The 22,643-nt window shown below is 39.2% G+C and overlaps 1 protein-coding gene across 1 annotated transcript; it reads right to left on the bottom strand.

The window, feature by feature from the left end:
• Nucleotides 1-751: 751 nt before the first annotated feature.
• Nucleotides 752-21,120, bottom strand: LOC141419411 (MAP7 domain-containing protein 3-like). The gene is given in 18 exon segments (XM_074062201.1): nt 752-1,663; nt 2,349-2,439; nt 3,904-3,946; nt 3,977-4,078; nt 5,187-5,289; nt 7,358-7,402; nt 8,094-8,154; nt 8,239-8,441; nt 9,521-9,638; nt 12,203-12,424; nt 12,614-12,738; nt 13,536-14,290; nt 15,724-15,813; nt 17,833-17,944; nt 18,880-19,040; nt 19,857-19,940; nt 20,032-20,130; nt 20,348-21,120. Coding segments are annotated over 17 exon segments (2,412 nt in total). The 5' UTR covers nt 20,036-20,130; nt 20,348-21,120; the 3' UTR covers nt 752-1,570.
• Between the last annotated feature and the right edge of the window lie 1,523 nt (nt 21,121-22,643).

Here is a 22,643-nt window from a genome sequence, read left to right as displayed (position 1 = left end):
TTGGTAACAGTGGCGGGGGGGGAGGATATAAGGAAAGGAGTATGAGGTGTATATGGTGGATATAACATGTACTCATGTGTGAAAATGGAAAAATGAGACCTGTTGAAACTCTTATAGGAATGGGAGGAGAAGAGATAAAGGAGAATGACGGAGGAGTGAATTCAACTTTGATATATTGTAGAAACGTTTGTAAATGTCACAGTGTACCCCCAGTAGAATAATCAAATGATAAATAATCATACTCAGCATCATCATCATCATAAAATGGAAGAGAGAAAAAACTCATTTTAGGGTGATTGTCTCTGACTTCTTTAGGAAACGGCTAATATATAAAAATAATTTAAAACCTGACACATCCCACCCTACTCGATAACAAGGATACAGATTCTGACTAGCAAAGGATCAGGAGTCACAAAGAATAATTCTCTCCTTTTACTAATCCAAGAGCAGTGAGCAAAAAGAACACTGGCCTGCTTTAAACTATTTGTGGTTCAACACTGAAAGCTCACTGGCATTAGGACAAGGAATGTGCATTCAAGGGTTTTTTGTCTTGTTCTTAAAACACTATTTCTTTGTTTGTCACCTATAGAACAGTGTGACCAATCACAGGGCTCACTGGGTGAGGCCCATGACTTAGGCAAGTAGAGTCCTTTACACCTCTCAGTCACACATTCAAGTTTCATGGCGGGCCGTATCCTTTGCATGTGTGTACATAGGTAGGTATGTGTGTGTACACATGTACATGTGTGTGCAGATATACGTGTGTACATACGTACATGTGTGTACAGCTGTGTGCACTGCTCCTGTCCTCAACTGCAGCCAGTGCCTACAGAAAGACAACCACGTTTAGGTTATATGCTCCAAGCCTGAGTGTATACTGAAGGACAGGTTTGGGGAGTACAAGCAGAAAAAGGTAAACATTTGACATTCAGGGCAATTAAATGTATCCCACAACAACAGCCAAGTACTGTTTTATGTACACAAAAAAGGCATCTATGGTTCAGGTAAACAACAATATGTACTTCAAAAGGAAACACTGATGAGTGTAAAAGATGCCGACTGTTCTAAGGTTACGGTTTCTAGGACCCCCAGCATTTGAAGTATCAATGCTATACACTGACCATGGCAAGATTAAAAATACACTTATCATGGTAAAACTTTACTGTATTATACAGCCTTCAGTGTTTGTATATTGCAAACAATCTGACATAGCTGTTCTCAGCAAGCTGAATTGTTCACACAACTCCAAATGCCAAAGTTGATGTCATTGCTAAACAGAATAAACATTATTTGTAGGATTTCCAATATATACTGAGAGAGGATAATTCCTGCAAAAGGATTCTTTAGGAAACAGGATTGTCACCACTTAACGAAAGCACCCTCGATTCACTCACTCTGATTCACTCACTCCTACACACACAAGAGAGACAATGGTGATTTTTTTCAAGGAAAACAGAAACCTCTTTATTCAAACAAGATGATATGAACAACTTTTGAAGTAGTTGTCAAGGTGACCTTTGGATGTCTTCTTTGTTTCTTTTGTTTTTTGACAGCCATGTTCTTTCTAGGTTCAAGTATGAGGCAGAAAATTCTGAGTCTTTGGCGTGGGGGTTTTATCCAGCAGAAGATGATCAATCTCCCTGGTCCCACGAGGCTTGTATGTCTAATCGGGGGTATAAGAAAAGAAAGATTAATAGAGATGCTGGTGGTCTCTGGCAACTTGGTTCTGGCCTCCCATTGGGGTGGGTCCTAGACCTCTGGCAGCCCTCCAGACTTGGTGACGCCTGGTGCTCTCATAAATGCCCCTGACTTCCTCAACTCCAAAAGGACCCCACGATGCTTCACTTAAGTGAAAAGAGAGCTTCTTAAGGAGAGAAAAACAATGGTCTTATGGTTTTGGAAACACAGAATAAAGGACAAATTCCAAAGATCTCCGTAACCTTCTGCCCATAAGGAACATCTACGTGTTTGTCAGGCCACCAGAGGACAAGGAGCTCAGAGGAATCTGGATTTTGAAAAGGACTTATTTTTTATATCTGGCAGGAAATGTGGGACATAAAAATTAGACTCGAGTCAACTATTCTCCCTAAACTAACTTAATGGAAGAGCCCTCTACATCAGTTTTGTAGACTCACCACGGTCTTCTTCCTCTTCTCCAAAGACTGTATACTGTGATGATGGAATGAGGCCATACCCAAACGGGCTGGAAAATGTTTGTGCCTTATCTTATGGTCTAAAGGTGCCTGAGTACTTTAGCAAGATGCCATGGAATCGTTCACATTGTGTTTGTATGTATCAGGGGTGGACTTTGTGGCAGGTGTTTCAGTGTTGTGACTAATGTCAATTACCTGGCCACACATCCACTCCTGATTTGTGTTGACGCTCATGGTGGATCTGAGAGCAGCTTTTCCAGTTTGGGGTATTCTTTTTGTATGTGATCTGGAAAGAGATAATGTGGTTAGAGTTCTTATTACTCCAAAATGAATAGCCATTCGCCATCTTGAGAGACTATCTACTATTTGAGACTGAACTATTGTGGCAAGCAGAAAACAAGGAACAATTGAAATTCAGGGAGCCTCCAGAGAATCTTTCCCAAGATTTGGGAAAATTACTGCCATTATTTTATTGAATATGTTTTCTAAGTCATTAGCCTGTACCTCAATTTTAATGCAAAAATCTTTCATAAAATACTTTCAAACTGAATTCAACAGCAGATTGAAAATATCATACATTATGTGTAAACTGACTTCGCTGCACGACTGAAGGATAGTTCAACATATACAAATCGATAAATGCAATGCAGCATACTAACAGAAGCAAGGACAAGAATCATGCAATCACCTACACAGATATAGAAAAAGCCTCTAATAAAATCAAGCATCCTCTCATGATAAAAATACCTGAAGAAACTAGTAATAGAAGGGTCATACCCAAGCACAATGTGGGATACAGATGACAGGCCTAGAGCCAATATTACACAAAATGCAGAACAACAGAGCATTTCCTGAAAAACCAGGAGCAATTGAGGCTGGCCACAAGCACCACTCTTCCTTCAATGTAGTGTTTGAGTTCTTCACCAGAGTGATAAGGAAAGGGAAAGAAAGAAAGGGAATACAAATAGTGATGCATGGATGACACATGCAGGAATTTCAGGTGCTCAGGGTTCTTGAGCCCGCTCTGAGGAAGAAAGCACAGGTGGACTCCAACAGCAGAGGTCAGGAAGATTTTATTTGTAGAGAAGAGAAGAGAAAGACTGCATATTGGAGAATGCAGGGGAACCCGGAAACCAGTGATCCCATGGGTCAGGTTGGGGATTGGGTTTTATAGCCTTTTTTGGCATTGCCTGGGTCCAGAGATGTCTCTCAGGTGCAGACAGAGATTTCCTGGGAAGGAGAGATTTTCTCCTTCATCACTTATCACCTTATGGGACCTCCTGCAGTCCGTCCTTTAGTCCTTCAATAGGAAAGGAAGAAGTCAAACTATCCTTGTTTGCTGATGATCCTATACTTAAAAGATCCTAAGCCCTCTAGACTCTGAGATCTGATCTGGAATTTCACCAAGGAAGCAAGATGTAAAAATCGTAGCTTTTCTATACACCAACAATGCACTTGTTTGAAAAAGAAGTCAGGAAAACAATCCCATTCACCATAGCCTCAAAAAGAAAAAAATGAGTAGGCATAAGCTTAACCAGAGACTTGTCGAAGACTGCTACAATGAAAACTCTAAAGCAGTGAAGAAATCGTAGAAGGATGTTGGAGGCCATCAGTGTGTTTCTGTTAAATTGAGTGCCTCACAGTGTTTGCTACGTGTGAAGTAAGGGCTCAAGAAATAATACTGCTTAGAATTCTCAGAATGTCAGTTATAACTCTCCTATGTGGATAAATGAGGAGCTGAGTGACTCACCTTGAGGATCCTGTGCTCTTTTGTCTGCTGTCTTTCATATCAGTGTTAAAATAGGCTTTTTTATTCTAGTCGCCCTCACTGGTTGCAGCTTGTAAAACCGCCAGCTTTTGAGGTCTTCTCATGGCATTTTTACAAGGCATCTTGGGTTTGGAAGATGAATTTCTATGTTGGATGCCTGTGGAAGAAAACAAAACAAAATTGAAACTGGAGTTTCAACAATAAATACAAGAAAAAACAAAAGCTGTAATCTGGAGGTGATGTGGGGTGTGGTGGGGGAGGTACAGGTACCTGTTGAGGCAGGAAGTACTAGGCCGGCAGGACTCTGGGGATCCAGGCCCATATACTTGAGCTGTGGCCCCATGCTGCCCTGTACACACCCTTACCTGGGCCTCAATACACAAAGTGACCATCTTTAAGAAACTGTCCTCTCTCTTTTGCTGGGAAAGACTGATGGCCAGAGGGCAGGGCTGCTTCTTACTTCTTGCTCCTGCCCGACTGCTGCCTAGCCAGTCATGACTCTGAGCTTGGTCTCCCCTCAAACGCTCCTTACTACCTTCACCTCTCCTCATAGGCCCAGACTCAGGGGCTCCTGCCACTGTGTTCCCACTGTATTTTGACTGACCTTCTTTTAACTTTTTAATCTTGTGACACTATGACTGTTGGCCCACATGTCTGTCTCCCCACTGGCTATGGGTCCTTGATGATGAAGGCTGTGGCTTTTCATCCCCCAGCATTTGTACAACACCTGACTTACCTGTTCAACATCTGCTGATGGGATGAAGATGGATGAACTGTGTTTTCTCAAAGGCAATTGCCTCTACTATAAAGTGCTTCCTACTCACACGGAGTCAACAATACGTTTTAGAGGGCACTCATGCCATGACCCAACTGCAATTTCCTTAATGAGACTACACCTGTAGTCAATCATGGATGCTTTCTGAGACTCTGAGCTATGAAAAGCCAGCAATCCCTACATTCAACTGAGAAAAAGCTGCCACCAACAGTCTGTTAGCATGATGAATAAAATAACAGCAGCTGCTGCTGATATTTGAGAGTTTCCTACATGTCAGACACTATTCTTATCCATCAGTCAGATTTAGCTCACTGAAATCTCATGACAACATTAGCTTCCCCTTCTGCAGATGGTAAAGTAAAGCTAAGCACAGAGAGGTTAAGTGACCTGCCCCAAGCCACAAAGCTCAGAAGTGGAGGAGCTTTGAATATGAGCCTAGGCAGTCCAGTTCCTAAATGATGGCTAACAGAACCATTGGTGGCAAGCACACCTGATGCAGACAGTTCATCAAGGGGGTCTTCATCACCCTCTATTTCATCCTCATCGTCAGCCTCATCCTCTTCAGATGTGTCCTTGTCAGATGTTTCTGAAGCCTGTGTTTAAAAATGAAAATCGTGATTATATCTAATATTTAATCATCCTGCCTTAGAATTCAAGGAGGTCAAAGTTGAAGACTGGACTGATGGTAGCTGGGCGTGGTGGCACCTGCCTGTGATCTCAGCACTTGGGATGCTGAGGCAGGGTGACCTCAAGTTGAAGGCCAGCCTTGGCTACTTAGTGAGTTCCAGGCCAGCTTGAGCTACACAAAGAGATCCTGTCTCACAAAACAAAAGCAAAGATTGGTTTGATGGCTAACTTTTGGCATTTCAAATAAAAGGTAAAAAAATCAAATATTTGTAACTGGCTCCAAGAACCTACATACAGGGGACAGGGGCAGGTCACCCTACTTCTGTCTTTCAGCTAAGACATTCAAGAATGAAAAATTTCCCTGACCAAGGGCCTTCAGCTTTGGACCGCCAATTTGTCTTCTGCCTGCTTGGAATCCTAATTAAAGCCAGGGTGGGACCAGTCAGTGAAGAGCTAAAAAGTTCTTTGGCTGTTGCTTGAGGCCAAACTTTTTGAGCCAATGTCTTAAGTGAACTGTTTAATATTGGTGGTACTGGGGTTTGAACACAGGGCTTCACACTTGCTAGGCAGGTACTTTATGGCTTGAGCCACTCCACCAGCCCTTTCTCGTGTTGGATAATTTTGTGATAGGGTCTGTTGAACTATTTGCTGGAGCTGTCTTTGAACTATGATCCTCCTGATCTCTGCCTCCTGAGAAGCTAGGTTTATAGGAGCCATCTCTGCTTCGCAAGTTGAATGAACTTTTTTTAAGCATACATGTGATATTTACATATGTGCTTACAACACATCTCAGATTTACCTCCTCCATCATTCTCCCTCTTCCCCCTTCTCTCCTTTCTTAGAACAATTTCAACAGGTTTCATTATTTTATTTTCATATATGAATACAAAATACATTCATCGTATGCTTTTTCTTTTGGTGGGACTGAGGCTTGAACTCAGGGCTTTGTGCTTGCAAGTCAGGTGCCCTACCACTTGAGTCACGCCTCCAGTCGCAAATGAACTTTGACATGGTGACTCCCAGCACTTTTCAGAAATCACATTCTGATTCTACATTCTCATGCTCCTTTAGAAATAGTAGGAATGATGAGAACTTGGCAATTGTAAACAGGCAGAATATCAGGTTTTTTTTCTTTTTGGTGGTCCTGGGGGGTTTGAACTCAGGGCTTTGTGCTTGCTAGGCAGGTGCTCTACCCACTTGAGCCACACCCCTGGCCCCAGAAAATCAGTTCTGTAATATAAAATAGAAAGAGTACAGAATCCAGAGAAAACACTTCTTGAATGCATGTGCTCCATCAAAAGACATGGTGTTGGGCAAAACAATTAATTATGAAACAGACCCCCAAAGCATTTGCCATAAACGAACAAGGGTACATTGGGGCTCATTAAAATGAAGAACTCCTGGATCATCACAAGATATTAAGAGAGTGAGGCTAACTATAATATGGGAGAAGATCCCTGTACCACAGATATACAAAGGACTCATAACTAGAGTGGGTAAAACACACACACACACACACACACACACCTCTAAAAGGCAGGTGACAAAATAGGCAAATGGACAAGTGACTTGAAAAGACATGTCACCAAAGTAGATCTCTAAATGGCCAGTAAGCATGAGAAAGGCCCTTGACTTTGCTAGTCATCAGAAAATGTTAATAAATGCAAAAGCATTAGCACCAGGAGCTTCTAAGCGGCATAAGATGATAATAAAACAAGCCACAAGTTGAGTGAAGATATGTCCAACACACGACCAAAACAGAGCATTATCAAGAACATGCAAAGAACTATAAGAAAGTTAGAAAAAGAAAAACCAACTCAAATGTTTTGGGCAAAAAGACCTAAGCAAGCATTTCACTGGAGAGAAACACGAAAGTGAGCTAGAGACAGGAAAACACGCTCAAACCTTTTAACGACCAGGGAAATGCGAATGCACTTTATTTTATTATCACCAGATTGGCAAAAGTGAAAAAGTTAGCAACAATGTGAAGCAAGAAGAATTCTTGCACACTGGTGGTCGGAGTGTGGAGATTACCTTCCCATCTGTCTCTCTCGTCCGCTTCATGATTTTCTTAAGTGTCTATTTAAAGGGAAATAAAAATTCAAACATGAAAAGAGGTTAAAACTCAGTAGCACTCGAGCAGTTGATTATCTCCATTTTGCAAAGGTGGACAATGTTTGAAATGGCTCCAAAACCACAGATTTAAACAATGAAAGACCTGGGGCAACAGCTGGGTTTCTCCTTCCAGTCCAGGTTTCAACTATAAGATGCTGTGAATGGCAGCAGCTGTGCTTGCTATGACACCACAAACACCCAAAATGACAACTTCTCACTCCTATTTTCATACACATGAAAATTTATTACTTAGACTAAGCACATATTTTTGCAAACCAAGCAGAGATTTCAATAGGATCTTAGTCTTAGACCATTCCGGAAGCTGACATTAAGGAAACTATGGTGCCTCAACGGTGCTACCCAGTGAAGATTTTGACACTAAAAAGAGAAGACGGGGCAGCGGAGGGAAAAGGAGGCAGGTGAAGAAGGTGGTGGTTCCCTGGCCATCTCAGCAACAGGAAGGCATGAGGCACCTCACTTGGGCCAGGTCTCCCAGATTAGTCACATCAATTACACAAAATGTGGCCCTACCTTACACATCCCCTGCGCCCCCTCCACCAGAGGCCTTCACTTCTTTCGAACATAGAAGTTGCAAATTCCAGTCTACTTTAGAAGAAACTCTAACTTTCAACAACCCCTACCAGACTGGAGGTACTCTGTTCAAAGAAGCACTGTTCCCAAAGGTTTGACATGTTGAGGCACTGCTGTAATAACCACTAAGAGTCCATGAGGAGAGGAATGGTCAATTCTGTGTAGAAGTCAGCTCCTTGATAAGAGAATATAGTAGAACAGTCAGGGGCTAATAACACACATCTGCTTTGTGTTTTTCAAAAACATGTTCTGTTATCTTGTGCTCAACATTGTTCAACACAATGACCCCAAGACAGTGAGTGAGTAGCTTTTTTCTTTCTAATCTTTCTTGCAAATTTTGTAACATGATTCTTTCATGTCCCTTCTTGTGTTTCTCCACAGCTTCCTGATTTTTTATTTTGGTATCCCCTTTCTAGGAAATTTATGTAAAAATATTTTTAAAACATTTTTATTAGTGTAAGTTAATTATGCAAAAGGACCCCATTGTGATACTTAGAACGTGTGTGTAATGTATTGTGGTCAAAATCACCTCATGTATATTACAGTCTTAGTCACCTTCCCTCCTCCCTTCTCCTTTTTAATAGTTTTTAGTGGGTTTCATTTAATCTCAGTATATCTGAGTGACATCAGAGAACATTAGTTTAAAAAGTTAAATAGTGATAATATTTTGATTGAGGATTCCTATATATACAATATATGTATCATAGTCGAGGATTATCAGTTTTTAAAGCATTAGTTAAAATGTAAAGACTGAGGTTAAGTTTTAACTGGAAGCTTCCAGTTGTCATGGTTATCATTATGCATATTAGACCACCTTTCTTTAAATGTAAATGATTATAGAACTATCCCTTTACAAGGCAACAGGATCCAAAATTCTTCCATTTCTCAAAAGCTCAGAGGAGTTGTAAAGGTTACTTCCTGAAGTGTGTACAACCACTTATCAAACTTTCCTGTAAGCAGTTTGATGAATGATACGTGAAAACTGAGAAAATAAATTGAGCTACGGGAATAATTCAAAATGAGTATAGTCTGAACTCAGCTTGGGGATTTATTTATCCAGAGGTTTGGATTTAGAAGGGTGAGCCATTCCTGGTGGTCAATTTGATAAGGCATTTGTAATATCTCACTTTCTCTCCTGTTGGGGGAGGCAAAGTATAATTGAACGCCCTGTGTGGCATCACAGAATGCACAATGGGGAAAACTGACCTGGGACATTTAGTCTGTGTAAGCAATTAGGATTTTAAACTATAGGACTACTAATCTATAATCTGCTGCTTTCTGCTTTTGTGTGTTGCCCCTGAGAAACACTTCAGAACTTTGCCAAGGGTGGCTGAAATTGACCTGCAGTGGTATTGGGTAACAGTGAGACTGTAAGGTAAAGATGCAGCCATGAATGCTACATGTGCTCAAAGACACCAATTGCTGCTTTGGGTTTCAATTGAACTTTATTTGCTGGTTCTTATCCACTGTTAGTATGTCAAACCAGCAAACCTGGGGAAATCCGTGATCATCTTCTGGCTGGAATTCTTTATTCATTTTTAAACCTTGTTCTTGAAATCCATCTTCATCTTGTACTTCTGCTGGTTCTTCATCTGCCATGTCTTCTTTCCTAGTAACACCAAGAGCATATAGAGAAATTAGTATTTACTTTAGTCACACACACACACACACGCACACGCACACACACACACACACACACACACACACACACACAGCATGCAGCAGTATGTGAATGTTTATAGCGAAATTGCTTGTGTGTACTAACATAACTTATACCGATTCACTACATTGTCTGTGTTGTTACTATATAGGACTAATTCATCCTTTTTAAGTAGGGGAAACTATGCATGGGAATGTAAAGAGATTTCTATCAAGTACTGGACTACTTTGCACCGTCAAAAACACATACATGGACACACATGCAAGAGAGAAATAATCAGTCCTTATCTGTTTTACAGTCAGATTCCCTCAGCATCTCACACCCAATCTCACCCGGGGAAGACATGGGTAACTTAGATGTGGGTCTAACGGTGCTCGAGGAAATGAGTGATAGTTTTCCAGTTGTAATTTCTTGCTATTCTAAACATCCTCTTTTCTCCAAGCCCACATAAAGTGTATGGGAAGTAAAGGGTTGTATTTTAAAGAACACTTAATACTTGAAAATAAAGTCAGTACTACAGGTGTTTCTTGCAGGCAGTCAACAGAGAATGACATTATAGCGCCCAAGACAAAATAGGCCTCAAGACAGAAGAGCCTTTCTTTCAAGTTTAAATGCACATAGCTGGCTGTACATGACATTTGCTGACCATACAATGTCATTCCAGCAGTGACTCACTGGCCTGATGAGATTCAGGTGTCATGAAGGTCACTGGAATGCACCCAAGGTAAAACATGAGTAAGTATAATTTTCAGGGTTACAAATCCTGAACTTATACTTTTTAAAAAAAGTAAAGTAAGGGGCTGACCCCAGTTAATGCGAACAGAAATGTGTGGTCACTCAGGTGCTATTGCTGAGAGACAGACCCCTGGACGTCATTTCAATCTCTCTATGCCTTCTCCTAGAACATGTACATTATTGGCACATGTACAAAAACTAAAAGAACACGTATGGAGGACTCAGGGTCCTCTTTGGTCGGCCACTTACAAAGGCTTTAAATGCTGCCTATACTTTCCTTACTTGTCTAGAAGGCAATGAGAGATTCTGATCCTCACTGAAAAAAAACCAAGTTGCTCTTGGAGAATTTGCAACCTGAGAGAAAATTTTCAAAATTTGGGCTACAATAAAATAAAGTGTTACAGCATAAAAAGGATGATTTTGTGCTGACCTAGATTCCATTTTGTCACGCGGTTTGTCTTCTTTCTTGTCTTCTTCTTCATGAGTGACATGGTGATTTTTGGTCAAAACTTTGGGGGCTTCTTCCAGCCTTGAGGTTCCTAATGAGCATTTATTATAAGATCATGTTTAAATAAACACATGTGTTTATTTAAGCACCAACTGATAATAAATAAACATGTGAAACAGTTTAAATAAACATGTGATAGTTATTTTAGGGAACTTACGGTCTCTCAGTCCAACAAGGAAGTACAACACAGCTGAAAACATTAAAAAACCAAATGATGCATAGGCCAAAATTTATAAATCACACGCCAACCCCCGATGACAGAATTAACATTTTGTTTCTTTGAAACAAGATCTCGTTCCAAAATGCAACAAGGATGGCCATTTTGAGATAGCTGAATCAAATGATTATATCAGAAAAATGATTAAGATATACTGAATATAGGGGAAGCCAAGGGTATACCAAGTCCAAATGAAGAATAAAAGCCCTACTCAACTAAACAAAACATAACTGGCATACATGTGAAGACTTGTGCATGCTTTTTAGTACTGTTTAGCGGAACTCTGACAACAGCATATACATTTGGTTATCATAAAGTGGTCAGATGTAGGTAACAAAAGAAACCAACACTATCAGGAAAATAAGGTGAAGACATGGAGGCACATTATAATATTTTAGTCTAGGTAACTGATTTCTTTGTTTTAATTAAATAATGTGTGACAATGAAAATTTTAAGACACATCAAGAATGAATAGTTTGTAATAAAATCATTTGTGACAAAGAATTCAAGGTGGAATTCCTTAAAAAAGTAAAATTCCCCAGGAGGTTTGAATTTAAGTAGTGTCTATAGGTGTAAGGATACATGTGATAGGCAAACTAGGAAAAAAAAAAAGCAATGTGACACTTTCGGGAACTTACATCCAGCACACACCAAGGCACACCACATGTTATGGCCTATATATGGAAACTGACTTACATCTTCAAACCTGTTCATCCATGATAAGCTAGCTGTGCTCTCTGCAAGAACCATGCAATACTGGAAATGGAAAGGCCCATGGGGATTACCTAGACAAACCCTCTCATCCAACCTGTGCTTTTTCTAGCAGTTCCCAAAACGGATTTTCCAAAAGCAAAGGGGTAGGTGAGTAAGCAGTTCAGACAAGGGCAAGCAAGTAGAAAAGAAACAGTCCAGTGGACCAGTGAGTTGTTCAATTCTCTTTATCTGAAATAAAGATCATTCCCTAAAGTCCTCTCAGTTGGGAAATGAAATGAAGCTGACCATTCCCGAAGTACCTTAAGATCTTCTGTGTTGCTAAAATAAGCTTACCTTCACAGATCGTGTTTTTGGACATCACCCTCAGATTTACTCGTAGACGCTGTTCTTCTCTTCTTTCTGATGGAACCTAATGCATTTGGCACAAATACAGTACATTGGACAGGTGTTATTTTGTACGACAGAGAAGTATGTGCTGGTATTGATGGTAAAACTGGAATAGGTGATGACGAATGGTTCCTTTGACTCTGTTTGCTGAGAAAAAGTACCAAATGTGTGCTAATTTATTTTAAATATATGATTTCATAAAATATGTTTTGATACTATGAGGTAATGACATTATTGTAATGTGGGCATTTTTATAATAGACAAAATAAATACGCATAGTATTTATTTCCCTTATGAGACACTGATATGAAATGTGTCTTGGGAAAGCACCTACCAGGAATTAGTTGCAAATGGGCTACTTACGTAGTATATACTGGAGAGGGTGAACGCCACCCACGGGCAGATGATGGCCATCTATAACAAGGTATGTGTGATGATGGACGCTTTTTGATTACAGGGTTTGAAATCTGTGTTTTCGGTTCTGGTTTCTGAGCAGATTGGTGCAATAAGGTAAGACATTACTAGCAATTATTTTGCTGTAGCTAGCTTTCTTTTGGGGAGAAAAATATTCTGCATAAAAGACAATTATAGCCAGGTGCCAGTGGCTCACGCCTGTAATCCTAGCTACTCAAAAGGCAGAGATCACGAGGATCATGGTTTGAAGCCAGCCTGGGCAAATAGTTTGGAGACCCTACTCAAAAGACCCTTCACAAAAATAGGGCTGGTGGAGTGGCTCAAGGTGAAGGCCCTCAGTTCAAGCCCCAGTACCATACATAAAAAAATTTTACTTCCTTAAACCCCCAATTTCCCTTTAGTGCATGAAAAACAAGTACAAAGATACTTTCTTCTAGACTAAGAAGTTATATCACACAATTCCAGTACAGAACAGAAACAATTAATTTAAAGGAAATCTTTTACTTCAAAACCTAATTCAACTTCTGAATCTTAATTAAGGGTTAGAACATTTCTCAAAAACTTTTTCCTCAAGAATTTAGAAACAGTTCACATAAGCTGTTATGTTTTCTATCTTCTACTAAAAGTTTACTAATATTACCTAATATTTCATCTCTGGGGTGAAATGCTGGTACAACAAACTTCAGAGAAGTTTTAATTAGCTGAAGTAATTTATTAATTGGAGTGCAGAATGCCACAAACAATAAGTTACTTATGTTATAAAATCTGACCTGGCTAAAATGCATATATGTTACTAGGAAATGTGTCACTACAAGGCACCTGACAAACCTCTGGAGACTTGTTTTGGCCTATGATACACATTCATGCTCACCTTGCATGGCATGTCTACACTTGTCTGTGATGCCACATCTACAATCACTTTAGGAGGTGTTATGCTATCCTTAGATGGTCCTTTCATACTTGCGTCTGATGATCTTCCAGCTTTTCCCTCAAGATGAGCTTCCAAGTTCTCTTCTACATTAACTTCGGGTAGGACTTCCACACTGGTCTCATCCGCATTTGTCTCAGTGGACGCTTCCATGCTAGCTGGGTCTATGCCAACTTCAGGAAATATAGCCATGCTGGTCTCAGGGGAGGTGTCCAAACTCACCACTGGTGATGCCTCCACACTCACCAATGGGGATGATTCCACGCTCAAAGGCAATGAGTCTAAGCTTAACACAGGGGATTCCATGCTAGCCATGGGAGTAGTAGCTATGCTCACCATGGGGTGTACAGCAGGTTGCACATCTGTATTCCCCTGAGGAGGCATTTCCACATTCTCCTTGGGGGTCACTTCTATGTTCATTTTGGGGGCTGCCTCCACGTTCACCTGGGGGGGCACCTCCACGATCACTTCAGGTGGCACTTCTGACTGCTTAGATGGTATTGCCATGCTAGCTTTGGGGGATATGCTCATATTTGCTTCAAGAGGGGTGTCTGCTTTCTCCAGGGGAGTCATATCTAACTTTGTGTGAAGATTCATTTTGACTCCTAACATAGAAAGCACGGTGGAAGTCTTCAACTCATCACTGCTGTGGCTACGAATTGGCACTTGTATATAACGAAGGACATGATTGCTGATGACTGTAATTGAATGAGAACAGAGGAAAATTCCATAAAGTCAGAAATTTCACAAGATAAAAACAATATACCATGACAGTATAAGACAGGAACAGAGAAAAGAGACTATTAGCAAATCACAGGAATTACATACAACACAGGAAGTATTCAGTGAAAATGCATCACAGACACAGTACAGAACCAGAAGCAACACCAAAAACAGAGTTGCTGCCAGGCACCAGTGGCTCACACCTGTCACCTTAGCTACTTGGGAGGCTGAGATCAGGAAGACCACAGTTTCAGGCCATTTGAGACTCCATCTCAATGAAAAAAATGCTGAGTGTGGTGCCATGTGTGTGTCATCCCAGATATGGCAGAAAGTGTAAAAGCAGAGAACAGAAGGATTGTGGTTCAAGCCAGCCTGGGCAAAAAATAAGACCCTGTCTCAAGAATAACCAGAGGAAAAAGGTCTGGAGGTGAGGCTCAAGCAATAGAGTGTGCCTAGCAAAAGTGATGATCAGAGTTCAACCTCAATACTGCCAAAAATGGAAAAAAATGAATTTTGTTGTAAATATTTTGCTCCAGTAAGTCTATCATGTTTACGAAGAGCCCTCTGACAATGGCATTTGTTCTAATAGGAATTAACCTGAATCGATTAAGCAGAGTGTCTTCTGGTAAGTGAATGGCTCAGTATGAAACAAAAGCAAGGAAACACATGTAAATGGGTAGTACTAGGGAAAAGGTGTTGAAAAGAAATTACTTTAAACAAACACTTTAGTGTGCTAAAGTCAGCCATGACTGTATTTGAGGGACTGTCTATGGGATGAGGGGGATGGGGGAAGAGGGAAAGAGAAAGGTAGGGGGAACAATACTGAAGTACATTCTCTTTAGTTATGAAGGTGGCACAAGTCAACTTACTGAAAGCTGTTGAAAAACAGAGGGGATTGGAGATGTGGGGGAATAAAAATTCAAGCAGTGAAAACAAGAAAAAGATCATAGAGGCAAAAGAGTGAAGCTTTCTCCAAAGTGTGGCCACATAACACTTTTAAGCCACCACTTAAGATATGTACTTAGATAATATATTCATGTGTGAAATACCACAATGAAAAGCCTTTAAACAATGAATACACACTTAAAAAACGAAGGACAGGAATGTAAAACAGGTCCTATGCAGAGGTAGGTATTAATGGGGGAGGGGCGAGCGAACATAGGGGTGAAGGACGGTGAATATGGTCGAAGTACTTTGTATATGTGTATGAACATAAGAATGAAGCCTGTTGAAATTGTCTTAAGAAGGGAGTGGCAGGATTTGGGAGAATAATGGAGGAAGGAGGTAGATCTAACCAAGATATATGGTAAGCATATACGGTATATAGTGTCACAATAAAACCTCCCTGTACAACTAATTATATGCTAATAAACATGCTTAAAAATGAATTGTACTGAGAAATAATCACCTGGCTTGTTCACATACTGGTTGTCACCATGAGAGCGCTCTCTTCTGTCCTTTCTATTCAGAGATGAGCTTCTTTTAAGTTCTCTTTTTCCTAAAGATTAAATCAAAGGAGTATTACTTTTCTTTTCAAAAATGACTTAAATATATTATTTCGGGAGTCAGCTACTCATTTTATCAAACATTTTTAATCTTCTCTACCCCTGCTTGTAAGAATTTATTTAACTTCAAGAGATTACAGAGATCTTGTGTACCCCCAAACTTAAAATTACTTTACTCCATTTTCTGAAAAGGAAAAAAGTTAGAAAATGGTAAAAATTCAGAGGGAAAATGTCTGATATTATCTGACAACACCAGAGTTCCCATGTTAGGACTACACAACAAGCCATTGTGTCTAATACTAAAAGTAATTTATAATTAGTCATAACTATTTTTAAACAAACATGAGCATTAGCATTTGATACTGATGTCACAACTTATGCAATCCAACCACTCATAAGGGAAACAGCCTGCTTCATGTAGACACTTTTCCATTTTACTTGGCATATTCTAGCTTTGATGCTGAGGAATATCTGTTTAAAAGAGAATTTCTCTTCCGGGGACTTGTAAATTAAAATACATTGTGATGACTTGGAATTGCTCCTTCAGTGCAATTTAAGTAATTGCTACCTTCAAAGTCATCACCTGTCCCTTCTGCTTACATGTCTCATTAATATGGCAAGTAGACACATTAATGAAACCACACTACTGTTGACTCAGTATATTAAATCTTTGTTAGTTCCTAAAGGTAATGAGATAGTAAAACATAGTCAACTCTTGTGGAACAATTGAGATATATTAAAATGAAAGCACATATATATGATATTGTAATTAATATTACCTGATTTTTCTAAAGGATTTAGTTGGTGAATAATAAATTAATTTTTGCTGTATGACAACTAAGGTGCTAGGAAAAATCTCCTTAACATTAACTCTGAATGAATCCAATGCTTTGGGAAAGCATAGTGAGGATGGAGTGGTAAAAGGATCAGCTGCTCTCAGACAAGTACAAGAGAAAATGTGTTGCACTCAGACTGGCAACAAAATAAAAAACCCTTCAAGCTCATTGTTAAAACTGTAGGAGTCTTAAGAGAACAAACAGCAATGTAAATTTGAACAAAACAAAAGTTCTTTTTGCCCCAGAAATCCTTTTCAAGATATGACAACTATAAAATACTTTTAGACTCTCTTTTACTTGGATAACCACAGCTACAATTAATTACACTTTAAATGGTATCACCCAGTATCATTTATTGCAGTAGAGTTTTATAGCTGTCAGCATTGCTCAAAACATGCCAACGTATCTAATAATGTAAAACATACATTTTAAAATTCAACCTGTTACTACGCTTTTTCAATTCACAAGGCACAAAAGTGGTATTTGCTTTGTATTTACTTACTGATTTTTGAAGACAGAGTTTTACTCTGTTGCCTAACTAGCCCCAAACTCCTGGGGGCTCAAGTGATCATTCCTTTCAAACTACACAAATTTAACTTGTGTTCTATGAAAATGTGTAGAATTATGTTCAGGTACAGGGAAATTTCTATTGCGACAATAGTAAAGAAGGTAGACAGTTTATTTTTTTTTTCAGAAAAATATACAGGAGAGCCAGGTGTGTTGGTGCACACTTGTAATCCCAGCTACTTGGGAGGTGGAGGCAAGAAGATCAAGAGTTTAAGACCAGCCTATACAAAGTATTAGTGAGACCTTATCCTAAAAACAAAACAATAAAGGGGACAAGGGCTGTGGCTCAAGTGGTAAAGTACTTGTCTAGCAAGTGCAAGGTCCTTGGTTCAATCTCTAGTACCTCAAAAAATATGCATTGGATAAGCTGTGTAACTATTTGGCATCTTTATGGTGATTATAAATTTAAGATTTAGGGTATCCTGAGTTAAAATCTATTATAAAATCTTACCTTTTTCTTCTGCATTGGCATATGACATAGCTAAATATAAATTTACTGTGTATTGCATTTTTGTTTAGTGTATACAGATGAAAACCTTCCTGAAAATGCAAGCCAATGTTTAAATATGAACACTAATGAACTTAAAATTTAGCAATCATATTATTTACCATTTTTATTTTCAGTGTTCTCAGTAGAACCGTCCCATGAACATCTCTTTGATCGCTGATCAAAACGAGTACTCCATTGCATAGTACGCGAAACAGCAGCTCTATATTTCTCCTTTGAAAAATAAATGCCAATACTTTTAATATATTCATTATATTGGTTACCATAAGTTTTCCAGTTCAGACAACATGCCCCTCGCCAAACTTCTTTATCAAGTACAAGTTTTTGTGTGTCAGTCAGTCACTCCCAGATCTATTTAGGGACACTTAAGATTAACTGGACTAGACAGAGAGAATGGCATCACAGAGAGCATGCCAGATTCAGAAGAAATCAAGCATATTCAGAGTAAAGGAGTGGAATGACCTACAAGAGAAAAACGTAGTGTCAAAAAGAGAAAATCATACAGAATAGCCAGATGCCAAGAATAAATAACACAAGAAACTGAAGGGATACAGAAGAGAAAAAAAAGGACATAATGAAGCCACTGCCTCATAATAGCATGCCCAAGATACCAAAGAAAAGAAAAAAAGAGGGAGAAAAAGGCAGCAATAGTGCCACAAAACAAGAGAGTGAATGCTAACTATGTCAGGAAAGGGACTGGCAGGAACAGAAGGGACAGGGGAAGGGAGGGAGAGCTAGACAGGACAGCAAGTGCTCTGACAATTAGAGGTGGAAGAAAATCAGATGGGACAAGTCAGGGAAGGGAGGCAGTGGGATCTGCCCTTAGCCTCTAGGCAATGGGACAGCAATGTATGCTTTTTGGTGGCAGAGAGAACAGCTCAGAGCAAACCCTAGACCAAAGGCATCCTGTGAGCTACATCCTGAAGGTAGACAGGGCTCTGTTTTTGGAAGGCAGTTAGGTGGGTCTATGTTCCTGGACCTTACCAGGACAGGGCGAGTGCCTCTAATGCTGAGGGGAAGGAAACAAAGACAGGAAGTATCAAGATTGTCTCCTTTCCAAAGGGCCAGGAAAGGCGGACAAGGGCTAAGAAAAAAGTATTTCAGATACAGGCAATGCAGTGAGACAGACAGGCTGCAGAAGTACGCACTGTTTCAGCTTCTAAATTCTGTTTTCTCTTTTCTGAAGATAGTCTCCTTCGCTCATCCTTTTCTTTTTGCTCTTTTATCTTCCGTTGTTTTTCTTCCAGTTGCTTTTCAAACTGAAGTTTTGCTTTCCGTTCCTTCTCAAGGAGTTGCATCTCTTTATTGGCTGAAATATTCCAAATACATTTTCAAGGTGTAGAACCAAGAAAATATTTAAGTTTTACACATTATACACGTAGAAGGAACAGGTTATTTTATCTCATTCTCTTTCTTAAAACAATACAGTCTATGCTAGTAACTAAAGATTAATTATGTAAGTAAACACAGGTGGCCACCACAGAACCATTTTTCACTAGGTATTCATTTAACTCTGAAGAACTATAGTGTCCAAGCCAGATGACCTTCATTCTGGCCAAACTAAAATTCCAAATTAACAAGAAATGTTTTCTTTCATGTAAAATTTTGCTGACTTCAGATCAAGTCAAACTCCACCAGATTAATATGCTATATTTTAAAATACAGGCTTAAAAAACACATGGCCAGAATATATGTTTTGCTTCCTTCTATTAGGAAACTACTTTCACAATCCTCATCTATAGGGACAGTATTAAGCACGCAGATTTTATATTAATGAAGGTAGTAGTATACCCAATCATGGAAGTACATGTTTTCCTATATTCAAATTTTTCCTGAAGAAAACCTGGAGATTATCTACGCAGTTGTAAAATACTCTTCCAATACAGTACTCTTTGTCTTTCTCCTCAATCAAAACAAAGATTATTTATATTCCATTTGAAAAAGTTTGAGCACTAGGAAAAGCAAGGGAAACCAATTCAGAAATGTTTACATAAAGTTCATTCATTTTGATTTAAAGGAAAACATCTAATATATACCTTCTAAAATATACGCAAACACTGTATACACGTGAGTAAATGTAAAACAATAAACTAAAAAAAATGGACAAAACACAAACAAAATATACCTTCCTCTTGTCATTTTCTTTCTTGTCTACGTTCTTTTGCTAATCTTTGCTTCATGTCGTTTTTAAGAACAGAGCTATCGGTTACTACAAAGAGAATATAGTTAGATGTTAATACGATATCGAATTTTAAAGATACAACAATTTGACATCAATCGAAGCATTACAGAAATTATACCCATTGGTTTAAAAGCTGGTCTTGCATTATGAGATTGAGTAGCTAAGGAGCTAATGCGACTTTGACGTTTTTCTTCTGCGTCAGTTTGAGACACAGCAACTGGAATACAGGAAGATAAGGAAAGGCATTAGATGTTAAGAATACAAACTGCTAACCCAAGGGGTAGGCAAACCACAGCCAAATGTGTCCTGATAATAAAGGATTGGATCACTTCTATAAGGTAACATCATGACTACTTAATCTGAGTCAACAAAAAAGACATACTGAGTACCTGTGATGCTCAGCAATGCTTTCGTGAGGAACTAAAAGTGCTTACTGTGGAAGTGCCAAGGTATTTGTGCTCACAAAGACAAGTAGAGTTGTTAATAGCAGTGGCAGCACAAACTTGTGGATGAGTAGATACTTTCACCAAGCTGGCAAGGAATTAGAAAGAAGTTAAGTTTCACCCTAATTTGGGAATTTAGAAGATAAGAAATTAAGAATTTATGGATCCAAATTTGGAAACAAAGCATTAACAGCGAGGTCCTCAGAGACTGGGTCCAATTTTAAGTACTACATTTATAAATCACCTAAATCGGGGGCATAGGAAGCCCAAATTTGGTTCATGATTCCCATCATAACTACTTCTCAGGTTATTTCTATTTAATAAAACCGTTAAATAATCTGGTAAAATTGTACATTTTGAGAGACACTGTCTTTATGGTCAGCTAAATTGTGTCAAATACACACTCCTGTCCTTCATACTTCTAAGCAGGAGAACTAAATGCGCACACGAAACTGCCAGTAGTTGAAGTAGTAAGAAAGCTGACAAGAGTCTAATCTTCAAATTTAGCTGGGTCATAACTTATCTGAGCTGTTAGACCCCTGAGAACAAAAAATATCATTTCTCTCTTTTGAAATGGTGATCTCCATGGCAACAATTGTAATGTCACTTTCAAGCTTACACTGTAAAATAAGTCCCAGATAGCTTTTCTCAGTGGCCACTAACATCTCAGGCTTCATTAGTTCTCTGCCGCACAAGCACACATTTCCTTAATTATTTTAACTACCTATCATAACCGTTAATTTAGTTTTTCTTAATATGTGGTAACCAGACTTGTGTGCAATAGCATAGGGGCGTATCTCCTATGCTCTTAAACAAGGATAAAACAGATTTTTCAGTGTTCTTCTCCAGGCCCTTCCCAGAGATGCCCAGGATTGTGAGGCATTTTAGATGCAGCCATACATGGAATTAAGGAGTTCAATTAAAGAGTTAAGAACTCTCATGTGCATTATCCTGTAGTTTTTCTTACATTTCCCTAAAATGTGCTCTACTAATCTTACACATCACTTTTATTGAACTTTATCATTTTTCTGCCTGTTTACAAGAGATGTGTGTTGGCACTTTGGTATAGTTTATATTTGTTTGCTTGACATTTTTCTACCTAGAATGGTCACATGTCCAAATACTGGTTCTCCTTCCATCTTCACTGTGCATCAGAATGGAACTTTTGGAGGGCTGCGGATATAGCTCAGTTGGGGAAGTGCACACTTAGCATACTCCAGCCAAGGCCCAGTTCAATCCTCAGCACCACAAAAAGAAGAAACAGAGAAAAGAAAAGGCATAGCCTTGCTAATGGTTTTAAAGCAATGAGAAAACTGAAGCTAAACCTATCTTTCTCAGATCACATAGGTAGCAAGTAGTGGCACCACATCTTAGTTGTACAATAAAAAGCAACTTGAGTTGAGATAGTAAAGCATTAAGAAAGAAACTAATAGGAAAACAAAGAAATATGCAATCGGGAAACCACAAAAATAGGTGAGTTCATGGAATTTTGTCTAAAATAACAACAAAGTCACAAGGCTGACAGATACTTCCAGAAGACCTCTCAGCATGTCTTTGGAATTGATAATAAAAACTGGGGACAATTTTCTACCACTTCCAGCTATCTACAATGAGTGACCACTTGGAAAGAATATATATAGCTGTCCATTACAGTAGACATGCAACTTGGAAAGAATATTCAGCTGGCCATTACAGTAGACCTTCCACTTGTAGAAGCTGTTCAAGATTTTCTAACCTTACAGGTTCTCCAGCTCTAAACTCTATGAGAATCTGGCTGTCAATCTCAGTAGCTTTCCCTGAATGTGTACAAAGTATTTTTTACATAATTTATTCTAGGCTGAGAAATCATGTGTGAATTTAGAAAAACAAGAAGGGAAAGGTGACAAGTCAATAGCAAACTTTCTTATGCTCATCTGGTTGAAATACTCAAAGTGTATTTTAAAACAATTCTGGCTAGGCACTGGTGGTTCACGCCTGCAATCCTAGCCACTCAGGAGGCAGATATCAGGAGGATCATGGTTCGAAATCAGCCCGGGGAAATAGTTTGTGAGACCCTATCTTGAAAAAAATCTATCACAAAAAACGGCTGGTGGAGTGGCTCAAGGTATAGGCCCTGAGTTCAAGCCTCAGTACTGAAAAAAAAGTTCTGTATAAAAATATGAAAAAACGTGTTTGTTGAAAGAAGCCTATTTCTTTGGAATTCCTTTTCTTTTCTTTTTTTTTTTTTTTGGCAGCACTGGAGTTCGAACTCAGGGCCTCAGGGCCTCACCCTTGCTAGGCAGGTGTT

The sequence above is a fragment of the Castor canadensis genome, chromosome X, assembly GCF_047511655.1.
Source record: "Castor canadensis chromosome X, mCasCan1.hap1v2, whole genome shotgun sequence".
NCBI classification, from domain to species: Eukaryota; Metazoa; Chordata; class Mammalia; order Rodentia; family Castoridae; genus Castor; species Castor canadensis.
Note: the sequence above shows the minus strand (reverse complement) of the source record. Positions and strands in the feature narration are given on the sequence as shown.